Genomic DNA, 24,539 nt, shown 5'->3' with positions numbered 1-24,539 from the left:
ACAAAATACTTGAGGAAATAATAACCAAACATTTCCCATAATTGTTATATCCCCAGCTAGACCATAAGCTCAATGAAAGCAAGGAATTGAGTTGTACCTCTTTATTAATCCACATAGCACCTAACAAAGGCTGCATAGTGGGTTCTCAATTAATACATATTTATACATTCAGCATCAAGAATGATTATTTATCAAGTGCCTGCTGTCTGTAAAGCACGATGAAAGGTGCTACAGACACAAATATGCTTTAGTTACAGCCACTGTGCTTAATGAAGAAAATTTTGAAAAAGATAAAAGAGAGAAGCCTCAATTGTTTTGAAGAAGGGTTTCCAATGGCTCCTGTTTTTCATTTTTCCCTAGGCAATTCATCTAACTTGCTTACTGTACTCCCTGCTGAAAGGAGAATCAGTTCAGTTCAGTCGCTCAGTCGTGTCCGACTCTTTGCAACCCCATGAACAGCAGCACACCAGGCCTCCCTGTCCATCACCAACTCCCGGAGTTCACTCAAACTCACGTCCATCGAGTCAGTGATGCCATCCAGCCATCTCATCCTCTGTCATCCCCTTCTCCTCCTAATCCCAATCCCTCCCAGCATCAGAGTCTTTTCCAATGAGTCAACTCTTCGCATGAGGTGGCCAAAGTATTGGAGTTTCAGCTTCAGCATCATTCCTTCCAATGAACACCCAGGACTGATCTCCTGGAGATCAAAAGGAGAATATAACATTGTATATCCAGAGTGAGAGGGGTTACATTCCAGAGCCTGTTCAAACAGTCCTATTCTCCCCAACTTGGCTCAATTAGGACAAACAGGGGCGATACTTCTGTACAATTTTCACTAATTATTTTTTACATTTGCCTCTAGCTTTCAGGCAGAACTTACGTCCTCTAGACACTTGGTCAGTAAGGACATATTTTTATACCTCAGCAAAATATGGGAGGAAACAGCTAAGAAAGAAAATTTCTACACTTTGGGAAGAATACACAGAAATGTGCATACCTCTCCAGAACCTGGAGTGTATAAGATCAAAAGAATTAGGTGTGCATATGTGTGTGTGTGTGAGAGAGAGAGAACACTGAGAGAGACAAAGTAGGACTCAACATTCCTTTCTCTGTGTGAAAGCTTGAAGCACTTCACTCAGTTTGTTTAAAAACTATCTACTAACAGTCTGTGATTCTGAAAGCCAGTCTATCCACAAATAAACTCAGCAAAACACCACAACAGAGATGCCCTGGTCTGATATGCTCATTTCAAGTATGACCATCTATGTAAGGACATGGTTTGGGGCACAAAGCCCAAACCTAGATGCCTGGAACCATGAATTTAGTAAACCCCCTTAAAATGAGCTGTTGGAAATGTCTTGTTTCTGTTAAAAAATAGAACTCACTCATAAAGATATAAGCAGAAATTAGATTTCGGTATGTTTGCAGGAGCCTCTGAGTCCAGGAAGTGGCATTTATGACTTTGGTTATGAATCTGTCTGTGACTTTAGTCAGTATTTTAGTCTCTCTGGTGCCTATTTAGTCAGTCGATTGGGGATAATACTCTTTGCTATCCATTTCACAGCACTGCTACATCTGTCATGATCATAATAGCTGTCATTTATCGAGTTACTACTATGCATCAGACACTGGGATAAGCACTCTGCTTGCATTATTTGCAATCCTGACAGTAATCCTGAAGATGGGTGTTATTCAATTTACAGATGATGATGCTGACTCTCCAAGAGGTTTAGCAACTTTGGAAAAGTCACACCAACTAGTAAGTACTGGTGTCAGGATTCTCTCAGATACCTTTCACTACATTACGCTAGTTTGCTTTTTTTTTTTTTTTTGCTAGTTTGCTTTTATTCCTTAAGCATAGTTGAAATATAAAGAACACTTGAGGTATATATATATATATATATATATATATACTTACAGGGAAAAAAGGGAAGGAACTTAGGAAATGTATTCCAGGAGTGTAAACCTAGACTGAATATAAGACATGGCCTAAATCAACCAGAGGCTAGAAACAAATCACAGAGCAAAGGCTACAGGCTGCACTTAAGGACTGTGCATAAAACATAAAGGGAAAGGGTAACTGAGATGCTAGCAGTTATCGCCTGGAACTCACTGGAGGCTCTTAGTTTTCATGTTGCATGCACCCTACCTGGGATAAAAACCAACAGTCCTACATACACACACACACACACACACACACACCCCACACTGGAGGCTCTTAGTTTTCCCGTTGCATGCATCCTACCTGGGATAAAAACCAACAGTCCTACACACACACACACACACACACACACACACACACCACAAGACAAAATGGGTTATGCAGCTCTCTACCACATGATATCTAATGTAACCTGAAAATAAGTCTCTAATGCTTGCAAATCAGAAGCATTAGAATAATAAAGCTTCTACATCAACTATACCACAATTTTAAAAAGAAAAAAAAAACTTTTTTTAAAGAAAAATACAATTTCACAAGTTAATGATTGTTGACTGGTATGTGGAACTATCCATTGTATCAGTCTCACTGTCTTTTTGCAGGCTTAAAATTTTCCATAATTAAAGTTTTAAAAGAAAGAAAGGTGTGAAATGAAGGGAAAGGAAGAAAAGAGGAAAAGAAAGAATAGCCATCTTCCTGAGATGGAAGAAGAGTGATGTGTGAAAACAAAGAAACTCTGATTTTAAAATGACTTAAGAAAGAACTTCTTTCCCCCAGTCCAACAATAGTTGTAGGATTTCAAGAGAACAAAACTCAGGAAAGAAAGGAAAAGATCCTCCTGTTAAAACCTGAAAGTGTTTTTACAAGAAATGTAGGACTCTAAATCACCAAGAAAAGCCAGTATCTTGGAAAATACACCAGAGTGACCCAATACAGAAGAGCTGAGAATGAGTACGCAAGGAGTTCATGAGAAAAGGGCAAGTTTTTAACAGAGAACTGTTCCCAATGAACATAACTGCCTCTAAGAACAAAGTCCAAAATATTAAGAAATATTAATATATTTGTATATACATCAAAAATATATCTATAGTGATATCTCAGGGAGCCAGTCTGTTTAGGCACTTATCAAGGCTTCCACATATTCATTTTGCCCTGGTTGATCCTGTTGTTTGCTGCCATTGGCATGAGACGGTCAACTGTGGCTGTTACCTCCTTTCATTCAATTCTAGCTTATAAACCAGTGATTCCCAAACTTCAAGTTAAGACATTGTTTATTTGATTTGGTGGAACTTGTTCTTTTTCTCCCTAAAGGAAAAAAGCTGTACAATGTTTTAAAAAACTAAGCAAAAATAACAGTTCTGATAATTAATTAAAATATTTTTTAATATTAATAAAAATACATAAACACTCAGCACTCAAAATGGTGAAACTAACAATGTCTGGCATTCAGTCAAAGATTACCAGACACAGAAAGAAACAGAAAAAACTTACTCTTAAAGAGAATGATAAGTCAAAATAAGCTGAGCCAGAACTGACCCAGAGGTTTTGTGTCCAAAGATGTAAAAATAATGATAATAGTTGTATTATATATGTTCAGAATTTTAGTTAACACATGAAAGATATTTTTAAAGACTCAGCTAACTTCTAGACACCCATAAATCAATGGAACAGAATAAAGAGCCTAGAAATAAAACCATGCATATTTTGTCAATTAATTTATGACAAAAAAGCAAAAATGCAAAATGGAGAGAGAATAGTCTCTTCAATAAGTGGTAATGGGAAAACTGGATAGCTACACAAAAAGAATGACTGGACCACTATCTCACATCATACACAAAAATCAACTCAAAATGAATTGAAGACATAAATTTAAGACCTGAAACCATAAAATTTCTGGAAGAAAACATGGGACATAAGCTCTTTGACATCACTCTTGGCAATGACCTTTTGGATTTGATGCCAAAAGCAAAAGCAAAAATAAAAATGGAACTACATCAAACTAAAAAGTTCCTGCACAGGAAAAGGAACAATCAACAAAATTAAAAGGTAACCTACAGAATGGGAGAAAATAAGAGCATGAAATATACATGACTCCTTGTGCACTGTCAGTGGGAATGTAAATTGGTGCACCCATTACGGGACACAGTATGGAAACTCCATAAAAATTAAAAATTAAAATAAAAAATTTTTTAAATAGAAAAAATTAAAAATAGAACTACTATGCTCTATCAATTCCACTCTGGGTATATGTTGTTGTTGTTGTTGTTGTTGCTGTTCAGTGGCTACGTCCTATCCAACTCTTTGCGACCCCATGGACTACAGCAGGCCAGGCTCCCCTGTCCTTTACCATCTCCCGAAGTTTGCTCAGATTCATGACCAATGAGTTGGTGATGCTATCTAACCATCTCATCCTCTGCTGCCCCCTTCTCCTTATGCGTTCAATCTTTCCCAGCATCAGGGTCTTTTCCTATGAATCGGTTCTTCACATCAGGTGGCCAAAGTATTGGATCCTCAGCTTCAGCATCAGCCCTTCATGAATATTCAAGGTTGATTTCCCTTAGGATTGACTAGTTTGATCTTCTTGCTGTCCAAGAGACTCTCCAGAGTCTTCTCCAGCACCACAGCTCAAAAGCATCAATTCTTCACTGCTCAACCTTCTTTATGATCCAACTTTTACATCTGTACATGACTACTGGAAAAACCATAGCTTTGACTATATGGACTTTAATGTGTCCAGGCGGCCCTAGTGAAAAAGAACCCACCTGCCAATGCAGAAGACATAAGAGATGTGGGTTTGATCCCTGGGTTGGGGAGGTCCCCTGGAGGAGGAAATGGCAACCTACTCCAGTATTCTTGCCTGGAGAATCCCATGGACAGAGGAGCCTGGTGGGCTACAGTTCATTGGGTTGCAAAGAGTTGGACATGACTGAAGCGACTTAGCAGGCAGGCATAGGGACCTTTGTTGGCAAAGTGATGCCCCTGCTTTTTGATATGCAGTCTAGGTTTGTCATAGTTTTTCTGATAAAATAGATAACTAATGAGAACCTTGTATAGCACAGAGAACTCCACTCAATGCTCAATGGTGACCTAAAAAAAGGGGATATATCTATGTATATAGCCAATTCGTTTCACTGTACTGCAGAAATGAACACAACATTGTACATCAACTATACTCCAAAAAATCAATTAAAAAATAAATGGATGTAGTTTATGGTATGTCAATTATACCTTGATAAACTGACTTTTAAGATGACTCAGAGATCAAAAAATACATGGGTCATCTGACACTAACAAGCTCACCATGCTGGTGGGCAGGGGAACTGAACCAAGGGCCTCAACCCAGCTTTCTCTGAGCTCAGTGCCAGAGCTTTTTACGAGCTCCAAATGTGTTTTGGTTTTGTTTGTTTTGTTGCCACGCTGGGCAGCCTGCAGGACATTGGGTCTCTAACCACGACTGAACCCAGGCCACAACAGTGAAAGCATCAAGTCCTAGCCACTGAACCACCAGGGAATTCCCCATTCGTCCATCTTACAAAGGCAATGCCTGGTTTTCCCCTCTGTGTCCTTAGGAGCCTCCCTCACTGCTCTCCACATATTTAAACTGAAGCTAAGGCAACCAAATACGTGCTTCTGAAACTCCACTCCACTGTGAGGAACACTTAAAATCAGTAATTTAAGAACAATAGCCCAACCAGATCTATATTACTATGTGCAGAGTCCTACCAGAGGAACAACCCCTAGCCCCAGAGATTCAATCTGTGTTATTTCTGTTCTTTATTAAGAACTATTTGCCCCCATGCAATAGTATAGATGAGAAACAAGGAAACACCTGGTTATCACAGAGGGTCGCTATTATCTGTTACCACGAAGTTTGGCTTCACATAAGAAAGTCCAGTCGTTCACGTAGGTGGGTTTCTTTTCTCACTTTATTGAGAGTAAAGCAGTCAACTGTTTTGGCAGCTCCATGAAGTCACCAGGCTCTCAGCCTTCTTCTGTCTCCCCAAGCACGTGTTTTCTATCCTCAAGGTCACATGGTGTTGGCTGGAGAGCTTTGATCGGAGCAGGAGGAGGAAGGAAGGAGGAAAAGAGAGGTACCTTGATTTTCCAGGAAGGTAGAAGGGGGGGACTACCTGGAGGAAGGAGAGGTGGGTCACCAAGAGTGATCCAGGAATGCCTGACTTTGGAAGTCAAAAGATGGTGGACACTCGGGTCAATCCTGAGACAGCACCTATGCTGTCTTGCACCTTGAGGGACTCCTAAAAGAGTTCATCACTAGACCATCCACTGCTTAAGATTCAACCTCCCAATGCAGGGGACATGGATTCAATCCCTGGTGAGGGAACTAAGATCCTGCATGCCACATAGTGGGGCCAAAAATAAAAAAAGAGTTAATCACTGGAGCTGAAACATGTTCTCTGGGTATAAAGACCAATACTTGAGTGCAGTGCTGAGATTTTCTTTCCCTGAAGAGCTGCTTTGAAAGAGCTCCACTCCTGTGTCCTGGTCCTGATTCCACCCTCAGGGACCACATGACAAGCGCAGGCAGGAACTCTCTCCTCCCTGGAGATCAGACCTGGCCCTGGGAGAGTTCCCTGGGGCTGTGCCCTGAACACCTTGCAACTTCCTCTGCGGTCACCCAGTCACCCAGTGTTTCTGGGCTGCTGGCTGGTAAGCTGGGTGAATGGGCACAGTCATGCGAGAGGAGTGTTTGCTGTCCAGAGCACATACTTGGAAAGTGGCTACGTGCAACACACGCGCCCTCATGAAGGCACGTTATCATGAGCGGGAGTGGTGGGAAAGCGGTGGGAGGTGTGTTCAAGAGCAGAAGGCAATGCTGGTGCTGCTCAGTAAGAGGCACAGAGAAGCTAGTCAAAAGGCGACGGCTTTTGTCAGACCGGGCGCTCCTGCCAGCCAGGCCCAGGCCACATCTGCCCCCAGCCCACTTCTCTGGGGTTAAAATCTGGGGAGCTTTTGCCCCGCACCTCAAGGGGCCTCGCCTCACACACCTTGTGAAGTTTAGCTCCGGGTGCCTTACACCTGCGAGGCGTCAGAAACTCAAATGAGTGGAGCCCCATTTGAGGCTGGAGCCCCACCGCGGAGCACGACCTCGGGGAGCGGGCAGCCCACACCTGGCAGGATGGCTGCTTCCTTCACTACTGTGACCACCAACGTGCATGCCTCCTAAGTCGCCTCAGTCGTGTTGGACTCTTTGTGACCCTATGGACTGTACCCCGCCAGGTTCCTCTGTCCATGAGATTTCCCAAGCAAGAATACTGGAGTGGGTTGCCGAGCCCTCCTCCAAGGGACCTTCCCGACCCAGGGATCAGACATGCATCTCTTATGTCACCTGCATTGGCAGGCAGGTTCTTTACCACTTGCGCCACCAGGGAAGCCCGTGACCATCAAGAGAGAGGGGAATTTTTCCCTGCTTCAGCACTCTGGCCACTCGGCTCCCCAGGACCGGCCTCTGCTCAGCTGCTGGGCTCCCCCACCACCAACAGTGAACAAGATCAGAGGGAGGCCAGCCATACTCCACGCCCTCCAAACACATGAAAGCACTACAGGTCCCTGGACACAAAACCAGGAGAGGGTCGGAGCCCTGGAGGGGAATATCCTGGACTTCCGGGCCTCCTGCCCAAGTGGGGTCCTCCAGCCACACTCAGAGTAACCCTTCCTTCCCGCTTAAAATCAATTTCAGACATAACTAGTGGGTGTAAAGTAAATAAGTTCCCCCTCCCCTCCAAACCTAGCTTCACTCCAAGGACCGTAACATGCAGTTTGGGGTATGTCTTTACAGAAATGTTTTATACAAGTGTATTCTGTTAAATGCATTCTCAAGAATTTTACTCATAAATAATTCAATTAGTAAGACTAACTAAGGTATAAAGTATATCTTATTTACATTGAAATTGGAACCGGAAAAACAAAAACTTAAAAGTAATCAGAAGACTGTCGATCCTCCCAGAGTGCAGTTTTTGAAGTGACCACCAGGTGTCAGAGTTATCAATAATATTCCCCGAATTACAACTGGAAAGTTACAGGATGGGGAAAGTGCTTGGCTGGAAAATGAGATGCTGAGATTCCCCAAACAAGATTATTTGGCCCTTTGGCCCAATATTTTGTCTACTTAGGGCTCCGTAGGGAGACAGTAAAGGGAGCAGCAGGAAAGAAATCTTACGTTCTCTCCCCACAGACTGCCACTCACAGACTGCCACTCAGGTGAGCACGCTTGGATCTTCAGAGCTCCGAGTGCTGGTGAATTTCACAGGGGAAATGTGAAAATGGCTGGGCGGAGTTGGGCCTCCTCCCTTTGTGAGGCTACTTTGGGAATCCAAGGCCATCTCCCCTCTCCTCAGTAGGAGACTAGAGGATGGTGATCACCAGAGGACACACAGGAGGCCACATCAGCTGTGGCCATCTTCATTTTAAAAGGGAAAACCCACTTCTGCGTCAGGAGCTCTTCCTATCTAACCTTGAACATCATGGTCTCTTATTCACTTCCAGTTTGGCCTCCTCGCATATATTTCCTTTACCAGAACTGATGGTGGAGCCTGTTGGCTGTCCTCTAGAGCTGCTGGCCTAGAAAACATGCACCCGCCCACGCTTGAGAGCACAGGGCGGGGCGTCTGCCACCAAAGTCTTCAGGCTGTTGCCCAGGGTTAGTTACACGCTTCCTCTAGGGGCCCAGCCACCTCGCTGGCACCACCCACCCGGCTCTAGTGGAGTCAACATACTGTGGAGGACTCCAGCTGATGCTCATGGCAAGCATTACCCTTCTTGGATTCACCAACTCAGCCAAAAGGGGATGTTGAGGCAGTTACAACACAGACTTGTAGGAGGAGGGGATGATGGCCAAGGCTCCTCTTCCCTGGGAGACGACAGCTGAAGAGTGTCAGAAAGCAAGGAGAACCCTTGCCACGTGTCCCTGTTGGCACTCGTCTAGGCTGTTCCTTGGACCACATCCCATTTCTGGCTGTGGATCCAGGCAAGGGTTCAGACCCACTACACACTGGGGCTTGTCATGGGTGGACCTTTACTGTGAAGCGATGCCAAGCTTGTGGGAGAAGGTGGTGTAAGGAGAGGGGAGAAGGTAAGAAGTTGTCAAGATTTCATGGACAATGTTATTGGTATGAAAATACTTCTCCAGACTTGTGATTTCCATGAATTCAGACAGGAAGATTAAGGGGACTATTTTGGGGTGGGTGGAGGGGTACCAGTAGCATGCAGAATCCTAGTGCCCAAACCAGGGACTGAATGGAGTCCCCCTGCACAGACAGCGCAGAGTGTTAGCCACTGGACCACCAGGGAATTCTAAGGGGAGTTTTCATGTGATTTGAGTGACATCATCTGCTAAATTGGTACATCCTATGTAGGCCACATGAAGCAACAGTAATTATATAAGTCACTATACACCTTAAATGCTATATACATAATTTAAAATGATACACCTGTGGTGCCACAGACATAATAAAAATGCCAGTTATTATTAAAACATAAGTAGTGTCCATATTCAAATATGACCATGCATTATGTTTGATGTTTCAAACAGAATATACAAGCCAAATGCTTCTTTTAAAAACAAAAAGGGATAAAGCCGTGTTTATATTGGGATCCATGTTAATTTGCCATGACAAGTACATTAACTGTTGCTTTGATGTGGCAACACTGGTATGGCAATTGAAGGGATTTTTTTTTTCCATTATCCTATTACATATGCTATAAGAGGGATGGAACAAAAAGAATCTCTCATAATGCTAACCACAGCCTGACTGTTTCAAAGGCAAGGTTCTCCAGACTGAGCCAAGGGAAGGGACCCTTCCCTTCCTAAGGGAGCTCCACCCTAATCTACTCAGGGTTTATCAACCTCAGGAGGCCCCACTCACTGTGGCTCCTGGACAATCCTGGACCCACTATGTTCCTGTAAGTCAAAGAACCTCCCCTAGCCATGAAAAGTCTGGCTGTCCATCACATGCTCTACTTGTGATGGATACTCGAGCCACTTAAGCGACAACGCTGTCACAAGCCCAGAAGAGATTTCTCACAGTTAAGGCATATCTTGAGATCCCCAGACTTCAAGGTTCTCTGGAAAAGGCACAACCAATGGTGCCCCCTGAACTGGGGAAAAAAAGGATTTCAGGCCCCTGCCTCCCCAATGCCTGCTCACCACCTGCCCCCTCCAGGGTGATCATGCTTTGTGTAGGTAAGTCAGAGAGTTGTGTGTGGATATTCTGATGACAGTGACTCCTCCCTTGACTTAATCCTTTCAAGCCCTGCAACTCAGCCAGGCAAGAGGCCTGATTCAGAATCTCCTCACCAGTACGGCAAGGCTGTTTCCCTTCGATAAAGCGAGCAAGGAAATTGTTGATGTGGACACACAAAAATAGATTTCCTGAATCAGATGTGAATTTGGGTGCAGAGTAAGGCCAAGCTAAAGGCTCAAACTCACTGACCATAATTATCCCTCCCATAGGGCAACAGCCTTCCTTACCTGCAGCCAGGCAGCTTCTGAGGCAGTGCTGAACAGCCAAACCTGTCGAAACCTCAGAGGAAACATTCCTCACCAGGCCTCCCAGCCCAAGCTTCAGAGGACAGGGCACCAGAAAGGTAAACAGACTAAGCCAATAGCAACAAGAGAGAACTGGTTCTCCTGCTCTCAAGATGGTTCATGACACTTCAATTAAGTTCAACACAATATAGCTGAATTATTTTTAACCTTTTATGGAGCCTCTTGGCTTCACAAACCAAATGTTTGTTGGTAAAGTTGAAGGATAGCTAGAAGCAGAGACCAGAAAAAAAGAAAGAAATCACAAGGAGAAATGAGCCTTTTATTCAAGAAATCATCAGTGTGGTACACTTTGGGTGTTGCTTATTTGTCATTGATTTCTCAGAATAATATAGCACATTTCCTTTAAGCAATTTCACGGTTATCCCAGCAAATGGGAAAGGAATCCTCGGTTCTGACTTTCTCAGTATCTCTGTTGCCTTGAATATCAGCTCACAGCTGAACAGTTCAACATATTCCTGCCTGAAGTTAATATGAAGAGTTCTTAATGCACAGCCTTTTGGACAACTTGACTTACTCACTGTCTAAGCAGACTAATCTCACATTTAATAGCTCTGCCATGGGGCAAAGCGAGAGAAGGGTCCCTTTTCCTTTCTCTGTTCCGCTTTTCTTCTTGGCCCCATGCTACAAAAATCTCTTTTCAAAACTTGTCAAGGGTATTCTGTAACCTCACTGAAAAAATGTATCCAAAGTTTTTCTGATATGGTATCAGAGTTTAGCACAAGAGTTGCAACTTCTAATGCCTTATAGGTTCCAAACAGATTTGTTTTATAGTATCTTGAGCTGTATTCTTTGGCCTTGAAACACTTTGCTTTTTAAAATATCCATTCTGGAACTTCCCTGGCGGTCCAGTGGTTAAGACTTTGCTTGCCAATGCAGGGTGTGATTCCTGATTGGGGAATGAGGGTCCCACATGCCATGGGGTGTGGCAAAAAAAAAAAAATTTGTAATCCATTCTTCTTGAAATATGGCCCACTTTTAATAGATAGGTGGGGCATGAGAAATAGCTCTCTTTCCTCTTAATTCTCCTATCAGAAATACAGCAGCTCACAATGGACCATAAATGGCAGCTGACAGTCAATTTCAGTGTTTGAGAGATAATAAGGACTAGTGCAGACTGTAGTAAACTGGAGACCACATGACCTGTATAAAGGAAGAAGCCACTGCTGCTACCAACAGCCAGTCCTGCAAGAGTATGGACTCAAGTCTTTCTGGAGAAACCAGAAACCCAGATTCTGATGTGTAATCTCCCAATTTTAAAATATGAACTACCAGTTTAAAAAAACTCATCAGTTCACCATTTTGCTATCTCCCTTCAGTGATTAAAGGCAGTATGACTGGGAACAGAAAAGCCACCATGGAAGCCAGGAACCCAAGACTGTCAGACCTAGTCTGACACCAACCCACCGTCTATCCCTGGGCAAGACACCTAACACCGCAGTTAATTTGTCTCAAAGGCTTAGAGGTCCAAGAATCCTTTTAATCCTAAATTATTACACTGTGTATTTAAATAAGTTTTCTAGATGGTCAATTCCACGAAGAACAACCAGAAACATAATTAAAGTGCGGGGGGTGGGGGTGGGGTGGGGACACACACACACACAAACCAGATCATTGTGCCATAGCAGGGCCTATTATGCTGTCTAGACATGGCCTTGATGTGGCCAAGCCACTTGGTTAATAAAACCACAAAGAATGTGAACACTTCTATCAGGCCTGATCGCCTATATCATAGCCACCCACCCACTGGGGAAGATGAAAATTGTATATCACCATTTCTGTGGCAGGGAGCACCTATCTGTAAAACAGAACTCTCTTGGCCCTTTTGAACCCAAACCCAGGGTTTTCAGGAAACATTTTGAGCTGGAAAATAAAGCTGGCCGGCAGGCTGCCCTGAGCCACGACTCCTGATTTTCAAGTTCATGCTCAGCCTACCTGCGATGAAATTTGGAGTTGCCACATCAGGGCTTTCGGCATGAGCCAACTGTACTCAGAACAGCTCTTGTTATGTAACCTTCGGCCACGGCCCACATGTGTACATGAGCACATGCTCACCCTGTACAAAAGCACACAGATCTTCAGATACAGCTTTTTTTGTTTCAGTTACAGGAAGGGAGTAAACAACATTAAGCTGGAAAATAATGAGGGATGGGTAAAGTAAAGGCCCTTTCCCACTGGAAAGGTTAAAAAATAGGCAAATTTCAGAGCAGATAAAAGTCCACATTCTTGTGGCTATATTAACTGTATGGCTTGGGCAAACTGAAGGCTCCAAGAAGAGAAAGCCAAGTGGATTACAACTGGGCAGTTTCTTCACACAGGCCATCTTGACATGGACAGCTTGGCTTCCAGTGAAGTGGGGAGGCACCTACATTCCTAAGTGCTTTTGTGCATCAGGTGTGAACAGCAGGGCCTTTTTATTTTGCTATTTGTAGCTGCCAATAAGTATCTAGTATGATTTAAAGAACCTCTGACTCCTAAACCAGCTATGACCTATGGCTTCAGTTCTGCCTGCTGCAGACACTTTCCTTACTGTGCCCTGATATTGCCCTGGCTTTAGGTAACCAGTGTTTGTTCTAAGTCAGCTTGTTCTTACCCTAAGGCCTTTGTATTATCTGTTCCCTCTTCTTGGAATGCTCTTTACCCTGATCTCCACAAGGTAGTTCATTCAGGCCTCAGCCTGCAGGCTGTCGCTGGGAAAGGCCCTCTCTGGCGGTCCACAGAATCCACCCACGCATTCTGTGTCACGTGACCCTACTTTACTTCTCTGCCTACACTTCCTACCATCTGCTTCAGTCCCCATTTCTTTCTTTATTGCTTGTCCTCTCTCACTGGTATATAAACTCCATGGAAATAAGGATTTTGTGTCTTTTTCACCATGTGTTTCCAGCAGCTAGAGTGCTTTGCATATGGCAACTGCTCAATAAATATTAGTCGAAAGAACAATGGACAGTTGGATGAAGGGAAGAATGCATCCAGCAAATATCTGTGAAGCACCTATGGTAACCTGGGAAGAGATGAGGAATGAAATCCTCTTTCAAGGACTCCACAATCTACCAGGGATGACAGACATTTAAGCGGAACAACATGGCGAGACAACTGCTTATAGAAGAATACCATGGGGCTTCCCTGGTGGTCCAGGGGCTAAGACTCCCAAAGCAGGGGTCCGAGGTTCGGGTGTTGGTCGGGGAACTAAATCCCACGTGCTGCAACTAAAGATCAAACACCCTGCGTGCCGCAACTAAAACCTGGTACAACCAAATTAATAGTAAATATTTTTCTAAAAAGAAGACACGTGCCATGCCTTCCACCCAAGGTGAGTAGGAGGACAATCTCTTAAGGAAAGTTAAGAGTTGGCCAAAAGGGCAAAGATGAGAAGAAGGGTGGCAGGGAAGGCACCCTGTTGAGAAACATCCCAAGAAAGGCATGATTATGTGAAAGCAAACTATGGGTTCCAGAAGCCCCAGGAGGACTGGGATGGTTGGTTCCACAAGTGACAAAATGAGAGAGATGGGGCCTCAAAAGAGAGACCAGGGCTAGTTTTTAAGGAGCCTCACAGACCAGCCTCTGGATGTTAAGATTTTAATTCTGTGATCTGTGGGAGCCACTGAGATGTTTTTAAGCAGGGAAGTGATATGATGGTTTTATGTTTTATAAAGATAATGCTGATGGCAGTGAAAGAACTAGTTAGAGGGAAAAAAGCATTCAGGAGGTTATTGTCCAATCCAGGATCCCAATTAGTGGCAGCAGAAAAGGAAAAGAGCAGACAGATATGAAAGCTATTTAAAGGGCAGAATCAATAGAGCTTAGTGACATATGAAATGTGGGAGGTAAAAGAAAGGATAGGGTTAAAGAAAATCCCAGGCTGTGGTCAGTGTCATCAAAATGAATGGTGCTCCTGCTTCAGGCCTGGGAAGCCTAGATTCACTCTGTTTGTGATGTGGCTGAATCTGAGTCTGCTCACTAACATGAGCTCATGGACCCTTGCCCAGGTGGCTCTCTGTGATCCTAGTACAAAGGTTCCTTTCTCTGCTTATCAAGTAAATTTCTATAGACGTCCCTGTGAAGTGTGTGCATCAAATCTACAACATCGATGATTTATCGGTTCACAAAGACACACAGTATTCTTTCGATGCTCGGCCATTTTTGGAGGCACACACTGATCCATCACCACAGGAGCATGACTATTGGTCTAAATATAGATGTGCCTGTCACCTCAGAGAAAGAACAGACCAGAAGTCATGATTCCACTTACTCCAGGGAAATTTTAAGGTGACAAAATTGTAAAACAAATTGATATCATGTTTCTTAAGTCTATAAATCTGATCTAAAGAGAAAATTATGATTACCTCACCTGTGTTTCACATTCTCTTGATATTAATTGCTAATTTAGCCCTCAGATCCGTCTAAAGCAGCCCTCACCCCAACCCCAAGATACTGCTTCCGGTCCTCATGGGCTAGCTAGCCCACGGGTGACAAAAAGCAAGCAGAGTGGGCTCTCTGGCCAGAGGCCCTTCAGGGATCCCCGGCTTATTCCTTTTCTCCTACTTTAGCCCCCATCTGCTGCTGCCACCTGAGAGCCTATATAATGTTAAGAGATAGGGGGCACTGGTGCTTGAAACCTGGCTTTACCATTTATAAGCTGTGTGATCTCAGGCAAGTTATCTAGCCTCTCTGTGCCTCAGTTTCCACCCTTGTAAAATAAGGATACTTTTATCTAATTTACCTCATGGGGTAGCTGCGATTATTAAATGAGTTAATAAAGTACTGAAAACAGTACCTAACAGAGTAACAAGTAACAAGCACTCAATAAATGTAAGCTACTAGGGACTTCCCTGGTGGTCCAGTGGTTAAGACATTGCCTTCCAGTGCAGGGGGTACGGGTTTGATTCCTGGTGGAGGAGCTAAGATTCCACATAGTCCACAGACAAAGAACCAGAACATAAACAACAGAAGCGATATTGTAACGAATTCAACAAAAGACTTTTAAAATAGTCCAATCTAAATAAATAAGTAAATGGAAGCTCTTAATATTACTCCTACTATTACTGCTCTCAGTGGCACTGGGGGTGCCTCTGGTAGGTTCTGAAATAAAGTGCCAAAGCAAAACTAGTTCTAAGCTGAAGGCCAACGTCCTGCTTTTGCACCATATCAAAGGGGCCACAAAGCTGTACAGTGTATGCATACAGTGTTTTCTAAAATTGCCAGTAAAAGAGTTCTTTGCATTTTTCACTGGCAGCCCTCCCTCCCCACGCCAAAGGACTGAGACATGAGTCCACAGGTACCGCGGCTAGAAGACACATGAGTGACAGACAGCACACAGTCTCACTCCCTCGGGGCAGGGCTTCATTACAGGGTCAAGTGGGTCCAGCCTGGCTCCCACTCCCTTAGGACAAGTTCTTCCCCAGAGAATCGCTCATTCCTCACCTAAATAGCCTCCTGGAGCCACCCACTTCTCAATCCCTCCAAACGAAGCATTTAAATCTGATACTTGAAAAGGGTAAAAGACCAGCTATATTGTTAAATTATTCGTAAGTAGAAAGTAAATATAAATTGTAAAAACAAACTGAATTCAAGACTAAAGGCTAGTTCTGATATGGACTTTTAATTTATCTGTAATGATAAACTACCTGTCAATAGTCTTAACATTAGTACAGGCAGAGGAAAATCAAATGTTAAACATGATACCACTTTTATTAGCATAAAAAATTCAATACACAGAACAGAACTGAGAGCCCAGAAATAAACCCACACATACAAGAACAATTAGTAATTTACAATAAAGTAGCAAAGAACGTACAACGGAGCTGGAAATAAATATAATTGGGAAATCTGGACGGCCACATGCAAAAGAATGAAACCAGACCATTATACCATACACAAGAATTAACTCAAAATAGTTTAACACTTCAATGTAAGACCTGATACCAATGGCTCAGCAGTAAAGAATTCACCCGCAATGCACGAGATGCGGGTTCGATCCTTAGACTGGGAAGATCCCCTAGAGGAGGAAATGACAACCCACTCCAGTGTTCTGGCCTTGGAAATCCCATGGACAGAGGAGCCTGGACCCCTACAGTCTGTGGGGTCACAGAGTCGGACACAACTTAGCAACTAAACAACAACATGCTCTTTGATGTCAGCCCTAGCAGTATTTATTTGAATCTGTCTCCTCAAACAAGGACAATAAAAGCAAAAATAAACAAATTGGAGCTAATCAAACTAAAAAAAAAAAAAAAAAACACTCAAAAAAAGAAAGAAAAGGCAACCTACTAAATAGGAGACAATATTTACAAATGATATGTCCAACATGTGGTTAACATCCAAAATATATAAAGAATTCACAAAACACAACAGCAAAAATAAACCATCCAATTAAAAATGAGCAGACAGGGACTTCCCTGGCGGTCCAGTGGTTAAGAATCCTCCTGTCAACACAGGGGACACAGGTTCAATCCCTGGCCTGAGAGGACCCCACATGCCTCAGAGCAACTACGCCCGTGGGACACAGCTGCTGAAGCCCAGGCACTCTAGAGCCTGTGCTCCGGAACAAGAGGAGCCACAGAAATGAGAAGCCTGGGCACCACAAGGAAGAGTCGCCCCGCTTGCCACAACTAGAGAAAGCCAGCATGCAGCAACGAACACCCAGTGCAACCAAAAACAGGTAAGTAAATAAATTTTTAAAAATACTTTAAGTGGGCAAACTATTTACAGTAGCCAAGATATGGAACCAACCTAAATGTCTATTGACAGATGAATGGATATAAAGATGTGGTGTATACATAATATAGACTAATATACATAAAATAGACTACTACTCAGCTGTAAAAAATGAATGAAATGATGTTATTTGCACCAACATGAATGGACCCAGAGATTATCATACTAAATGAAGTAAGTCAGACAGAAAAAGACAAGTATCATACGATATCACTTACATGTGGAACCAAAAAGATTATATAAATGACCTTATTTCTAAAACAGAAATAGATATAAAAAATGAACTTATGGTTACCAAAGGGGAAAGGTGGTGGGGAAGGGCTGAATTAGAAGTTTGGGATTAGCAGATACAAGCTACTATATATAAAACAGGCAAGAGAATTCCCTGCCAGCCCAGTGGTGGAGTTCAAGAACCAAAATCCCACAAGCTCCACTGCGTGGCCAAAAAGGAAAAACAGACAGGCAAAAAGGTCCTATTGTATAGCCCAGGAGCCATATTCAATATCCCGTAATAAACCATAATGGAAAAGAATATGAGAAGAATATATATATAATATACGTGTATAACTGAGTCACTTTTCTATATACCAGAAACTAATATAATACTGTAAATCAATTATACTTCAACTAAAAAAATGAGCAGACACTGAATTGATCTTTTTCCAAAGAAGACATACACATGGCCAACAAACACATGAAAAGATGCTCACATCACTAATCATCGGAGAGATACAAATCAAAACCACAATGAGATATCAGCTCACATCTGTCAGAATGGCTGTTATCAAAAAGACAACAAGTAACAGGTGCTGGCAAGACTCCGGAGAAAAGGGAACCCTTGCGCACTCTTGGTGGGAATGTAAATTGGTGCAGCCACCATGGAGGACAGGATGGAAGTTCCTCAAAAAACTAAAAATAGAATACCGTATGACCCAGCAATTTCACTTCTGGGTACATATCTGAAGAGAACAAAAACACTAATTTGAAAAGATACATGTACCCCAATGTTCATATCAGCATTGTTTATAATAGCCAAGGTATGAAAGCAACCTAAGTGTCCATCAACAGATAAATGTATAAATAAAATATACATGTATGTGTGTGAGTGTGTGTTAGTCACTCGGTCGTGTCCGACTCTTTGCAACCCTGTGGACTGCACCCCACCAGGCTCCTGCAATTCTCCAGGCAAGAATACTGGAGTGGGTTGCCATTCCCTTCTCCAGTGGATCTTCCTGACCCAGAGAAGAACCTGGGTCTCCTGCATTGCAGGCAGATTCATCAAATATTGGCTACATTCCCTGTGCTGTATTCCCTTGTAGCTTATTTATTTTATACATAGTAGTTTGTACCTCTTAATCTCTTACCTCTCTTTTACCCCTCCCCTCTTTCCCTTTCCTCACTGGTAGCCACTAGCTTGTTCTGCATATATATTAAGTCTGTTTCTTTTCTGTGATATTCACTAATTTGTTTTATTTTTTAGATTCCACTTGTAAGTGGTAACATAAGTATTTGTCTTTCTCTGTGTGACTTATGGGCTTCCCAGATGGCATGAGTGGTAAAGAACCCACCTGCAAATGCAGGAGACATAAGAGATCCCTACAGTCCATGGGATCACAAAGAGTCAAATACAACTGAAGTGACTTAGCACACACGTGTGACTTATTTCACCAAGCATAATACCCTTGTGAATGGTAAAATTTCATTTTTTATGGCTGAGTAGCTTCCCAGGTGGTGCTAATGGTAAAGAACCTGCCTGCAGATGCAGGAGACCTAAGAGATGTGGGTTCCATCCCTGGGTTGGGAAGATAGCTGGAGAGAGGCATGTCAACCCACTTCAGTATTCTTGCCTGGGGAATCCCATGGACAGAGGAGCCTGGCAGGCTACAGTCCATGGGGTCCAAAGAGTTGGACAAAACTGAGCACACAGGAAGGCAGGCAGTATTCCATTGTGTGTGTGTATGTATATATATTGTATGTATATATGTGTGTGTGTGTGTGTGTGTGTGTGTGTGTGTGTGTATCAGTTCAGTTCAGTCGCTCAGTCGTGTCCGACTCTTTGCGACCCCGTGAATCGCAGCATGCCAGGCCTCCCTGTCCATCACCAACTCCCGGAGTTCACTCAGACTCATGTCCATCGAGTCAGTGATGCCATCCAGCCATCTCATCCTCTGTCGTCCCCTTCTCCTCCTGCCCCCAATCCCTCCCAGCATCAGAGTCTTTTCCAATGAGTCAACTCTTTGCATAAGGTGGCCAAAATACTGCAGTTTCAGCTTCAGCATCATTCCTTCCAAAGAAATCCCAGGGTTGATCTCCTTCAGAACGGACTGGTTGGATCTCCTTGCAGTCCAAGGGACTCTCAAGAGTCTTCTCCAACACCACAGTTCAAAAGCATCAATTCTTCAGCACTCAGCCTCCTTCACAGTCCAACTCTCACATCCATACATGACCACAGGAAAAACCATAGCCTTGACTAGATGGACCTTAGTTGGCAAAGTAATGTCTCTGCTTGTGAATATGCTATCTAGGTTGGTCATAACTTTTCTTCCAAGGAGTAAGCGTCTTTTAATTTCATGGCTGCAGTCACCACCTGCAGTGATTTTAGAGCCCAAAAAAATAAAGTCTGACACTGTTTCCACTGTTTCCCCATCTATTTCCCATGAAGTGATGGGACCTATGTGTGTGTGTATATATGTGTATATATGTATATGTGTGTGTGTATATATGATACACACACACAATTTTGTGTATAATGCGAATAGCCAACTCATTGGAAAAGACCCCGATGCTGGGAAAGATTGAAGGCAGAAGAAGAGAGTTACAAAGGATGAAATGGTTGGATGGCATCACCGATACAATGGACATGAACCTGGCCAAACTCCTGGAGACGGTGAGGGACAAGGAAGGCGGGCGTGCTGTAGTCCATGGGGTCACAAAGAGTCAGACATGACTTGGTGGCTGAACAACAACGTGTGTGTGGATGTGTGTACATAAGTATAGCTATGTGCATACATACACACACATAATGGAATATTACTCAGCCATAAAAAATGAAATCTTGCCATATTATAGATATTTGTTCTCACAAATCAATGCACAGATTTTATTTAATTCCAGTCAAAATCTCGGCAGTTATTTTGTGTAAACTGACAAGATTATTCTATTTTTCTATGGCATGTAAAGGGCCAAGAACAGCCAAGAAAATCTTGAAGAAAAACAGCTGATAGATTTACATAACCACATGGAAAAACTTATTATAAAATTATAGCAATTGAGTCAGCATGTATTAGCACAAACTTTTGCCAACTGAAACACAAAGATACATAAACAGACCAATAGAACAAACAGAGCTGAGGAACAGACCCGCACAGGTACACTCCTCTAATGTAGGATAATGATACCACTGCAGGACAGAGGGGGAAGGATGGTCTTTTCAAAACGGTGCTAGATCAGGAATTTCCTGGCTGTCTAGTGATTAGGACTCTTGCTCTCATTGCCCAGGGCCTGGGTTCAATCCCCGGTCAGGGAACAAAGAACCCTCATGCTGCACGGTGAGGCCAAATAAATAAGTAAACAACAACAAAAATGGTGCCAGATATCTGGATGTTCACATGGAGAAACAAATTAATGTAGACCCCCTGCCTCATACCTGTCACAAAACCAAATACTAGGAGTATAGATGTAGACAATTTAAAAAAACAAAACGCTGAAACTTCTGGAGGATAACTTAGGCGAATATCACCATGCCCTTGAGGCCAGGGATTGAATTCTAAAGTCGGACAAGAAAAGCACAAACCATGAAGGGAGCAATTGATGAACTGAACTTCATTAAGAAATTCTGCTCATTAAGACACCATTAAGAGAGTGAGGGCAAGCCACACAGGAGGAGAAGACATCTGCAGTACATACATTCAACAAAGGACTCGTATTCAGAATCTATAAAGAATTCCACAAATCGATAAGGAGGAAACACACTTTTAAAAGGGAGAGAGAGGAGCACAAGAACTTTCCTAGGCACTTCGTAGAAGAGACTATAGAAATGGCTCCAAAAAATATATTTTAAAATGACTTAACATCATCAGTCATCAGAGAAATGCAAATTAAAACTACAATAAGGTACTATGGGATCCTGGTTAAAGCTCTATTTCATGACACATGGGTGGTGGTTTCATGGAGAAATATTCACTGAGTTGTGCACCAGGAGGTGTGCGCTCACCTCTTAATATTACACCTAAATAAAAATGCTTCCTTAAACAGTGAGACTTTAGAAATATATCAACCAAAAGCAATGTGTGGATCCTATTTGGATCTTGCTTCACACAAGCCAACTGTTTAAAAAGAATATGTATGTGAGACAGTTGGGGGAATTTGAACACTAACTGCATATTTGATGGTAATTAAGGGATTATTCAGCTTTTTAGGTATGATGATGGCTTTGTGGCAATGTTTTCAAAAAGGGTTGTTATTTTAGACTTATATACCAAAATATAAATACATATATTATAAATAATATCTTGGATTTACTTCAAAATAAGCAAAAGAGGGAGAATGGATGAATTGACCACTACTGTAACTGGACAGTGGGCACATGGGAATCTCTAGACTATTCTACCTTTGCGTATCCTTAAAATCTTGCATAGTAAGTCTTAAAAAAAGAAACAAAGCTATGGCATAGCCAAAGTTTTATGCTTTGGGGCTATTTAGGATTCCTTTCTTCTACCCGTAAAACCTAATCAAGTAATACTATGTAGTGGCAACAGAAACCAGATACACTGAACCCTTAGGCTACAGGGACCTCAAGAAGTCACCTAGGGCATGATCTTATTTGCAAAAGAAAGATAGAGACACAGACATACAGAACAAATGTATGGACACTAAGGTGGGAAGGGGGAGGTGGGATGAATTAGGAGATTGAGACTGACATATATATACACATATATTGACATATTTGGGTTTCCCTGGTGACTCAGACGGTAAGGATCCGCCTGCAATGTGGGAGACTTGGGTTTGATCCCTGGGTTAGGAAAATCCCCTGGAGAAGGGAACAGCTAGCCACTCCAGTATTCTGGCCTGGAGAATTCCACAGACAGAGAAGCCTGGCAGGCTACAGTCCATGGGGTCACAAAGAGTTGGACATGACTGAGTAGCGACTTTCACTATTGACATATTTATATATGAATAAAATAGGTAACTAATGAGAACCTACTGTATAGCCCAGGGAATTCTACCCAGTGCTCTGCGGTGACCTAAATAGGAAGGAAAACCAAAAAAGAGGGGTTATACCTATACGTATAGCTGATTCACTTTGCTGTACGATAGAAATACAACATTGTAAAGCAACTATATGCCAACAAAAATTAAAAAAAAAATTAAAAAATAACAGTAAAAAAAGAAGTCATCTAGGCCACTTTCTCGTTATCAAGTAGAGTATCTGAAATAGAAGAGAACCCACACCCCAACTACGCAGTGATGGGCACAGTAGACACAGTGTGCTTATCCTCAGAGAAGCTGCTAAAAAAGAAACTTGACTAGGGCACCAGCACAAGGCAGAGCAATCATTTACCCACATTCTTCGGGGCACATGCCGTTGTAAGGGCTCCAAGCAGCCCAGCCGCCCTCCCTCACAGTAGACTCTCAACAGAAGCTCCTGTAGTCTCCGAGCTGGCCCTTCCTGTCCTGCCCCTGGATGCTAAGCATCTGCTGTCTGGCCTCATCTTAGTTAGACATCTATCTTCCTTTGCCAGTTGACCTGGCTGGAGCCACTAATGGAGTAAAGCAATCAAGTACGAATTCTTGTATAAATCAAGGCTGGTTCTTTCTTTTCCCAGGATCCTAGACAAGTACAGGCTTACATAGTTGAGAAACTCGCACCAGAGAGAGACACAAGCAGTTGCAAAACAACCCGGCTGAGGCCTCCTGACTTAATGTGTCTCTCAAGAAGCCCTCTAGGTTTGGAGCTCTCCCAGTTCGAAAGGAAATTAAGTTCATTCATTCCTTCTGGCCCTCCTTCACTATTTTAAGATGAAGTTCGCTAAATGGATAAACAAATCTCCAGGTTATACCTAGCCTAGTGTGCTATCTATCCCTTCTAGGCAAGATGCTGCATTTCAACCAGGACTTTTTTGAAGAAATGAACTGTATGTTTGACACAGAGCTTTCGGGCACTCCCCCAGGAGCTTCTGGAAGAAGGAAAACCTTTTCCTAGCGCTCATGAAGTCATTTATCTACCACTAAATGGGCCGATGAGACAACAGGGGCTTCAAAGGTGAGGGACCAAAATTTTATGTACACAAAAAGGGCAAAGTCAAAAAATTAATTCAGGGACCTCCTTGGCAGTCGATGGTTAGGACTTTGCTTTCCAATGCTGGGGGTGCAGGTTTGATCCCTGGGCAGGGAGCTAAGACCCCACATATCAAAAAACCAAACCATAAAAATGTAAGCAATACTGTAACAGATTAAAGTCTTTAACAATGGTCCACATTTCAAAAAAAATTCTTTGAAAGAATTAATTTATAGGACTTGCTCTATTTCTTCTTTTTGGCCCCTTTAAACAATCAGTACTTTTCAGAGTACCAGCCATCTCCAAAAAGCAGTGGAGTGCACAGCACACAGTTCTGAAGCCTGTGCATCCGGCTCTCCCACACACCAGCTATGTGACCTCAAGTTTTCTGTGCGTCAGTTTATCACCCATAAAATGGGGGTAATATTGATAGTACTGTATACCATCAATAATATTACATACCTCATAAGGTTGATGGGAAGGTTAAAATAGTACAGTGAATGTAAATACTTAAAACAAGGCCTGGTAGGTGTTAGCTCTTCATTTTTTTTTTTATTATTATGGTAAACCTTGTGGTGGACATGTCCAATCATAGGAAAGAAAGGATAAGAATGCAAAGGACGGACACCAGGAAACAAAAGGAAAAGAACAGTGTTGTTGAAACTCTGTGACTGAACCTTACAAACACATCTATTTCTATTTTCATAATATTTGCCAATAATTTAGGGATAGAGAAAAAGCTACTCTGAGAAAGGGTCAGAGGTGTAGTTAGAAAGTGGACATTCTTGTATTTCACAGATGTACACAGGAAGGTCACTCTTATGAAAAGACACAAACCCCATTGGTATTATAGAACCAGAAAGTCCTAAAACCCTCTAGGTTCTGACTTAGCCAAAGACTGCTCCACAAACCTTTAAAAAAAAAAAAAAAAGCTAAGAACTACTGTTTTGCGCTTTTGTTGTTAATGAATGGCATTCATTAATTCCTTCAGCTTTTTAAATTTAGGCTACCATCCTGTGCCACATTTGCCTACACATTTAGTA

The 24,539-nt window shown here is 42.6% G+C and overlaps 1 protein-coding gene across 4 annotated transcripts in view; it reads right to left on the bottom strand.

Annotated features, from left to right (window-relative positions):
* Window positions 1-24,539, bottom strand: part of LOC114108594 (peptidyl-prolyl cis-trans isomerase A-like) — a 41,559-nt gene that overhangs the window by 11,300 nt on the left and 5,720 nt on the right. The window contains exon 1 of one of the 4 annotated variants that reach the window (XM_042257122.2): window positions 10,428-11,674. The exons of the other annotated variants lie outside the window; for them this stretch is intronic. Within the exon in view, the coding sequence (XP_042113056.1) occupies window positions 10,428-10,493 (66 nt within the window). The 5' untranslated portion in view covers window positions 10,494-11,674. Of the gene's footprint in view, window positions 1-10,427; window positions 11,675-24,539 lie in introns of those variants that run through there. 4 annotated transcript variants of the gene reach the window in all.

The sequence above is a fragment of the Ovis aries genome, chromosome 12 (assembly GCF_016772045.2).
Source record: "Ovis aries strain OAR_USU_Benz2616 breed Rambouillet chromosome 12, ARS-UI_Ramb_v3.0, whole genome shotgun sequence".
NCBI lineage: Eukaryota > Metazoa > Chordata > Mammalia > Artiodactyla > Bovidae > Ovis > Ovis aries.
Note: the sequence above shows the minus strand (reverse complement) of the source record. Positions and strands in the feature narration are given on the sequence as shown.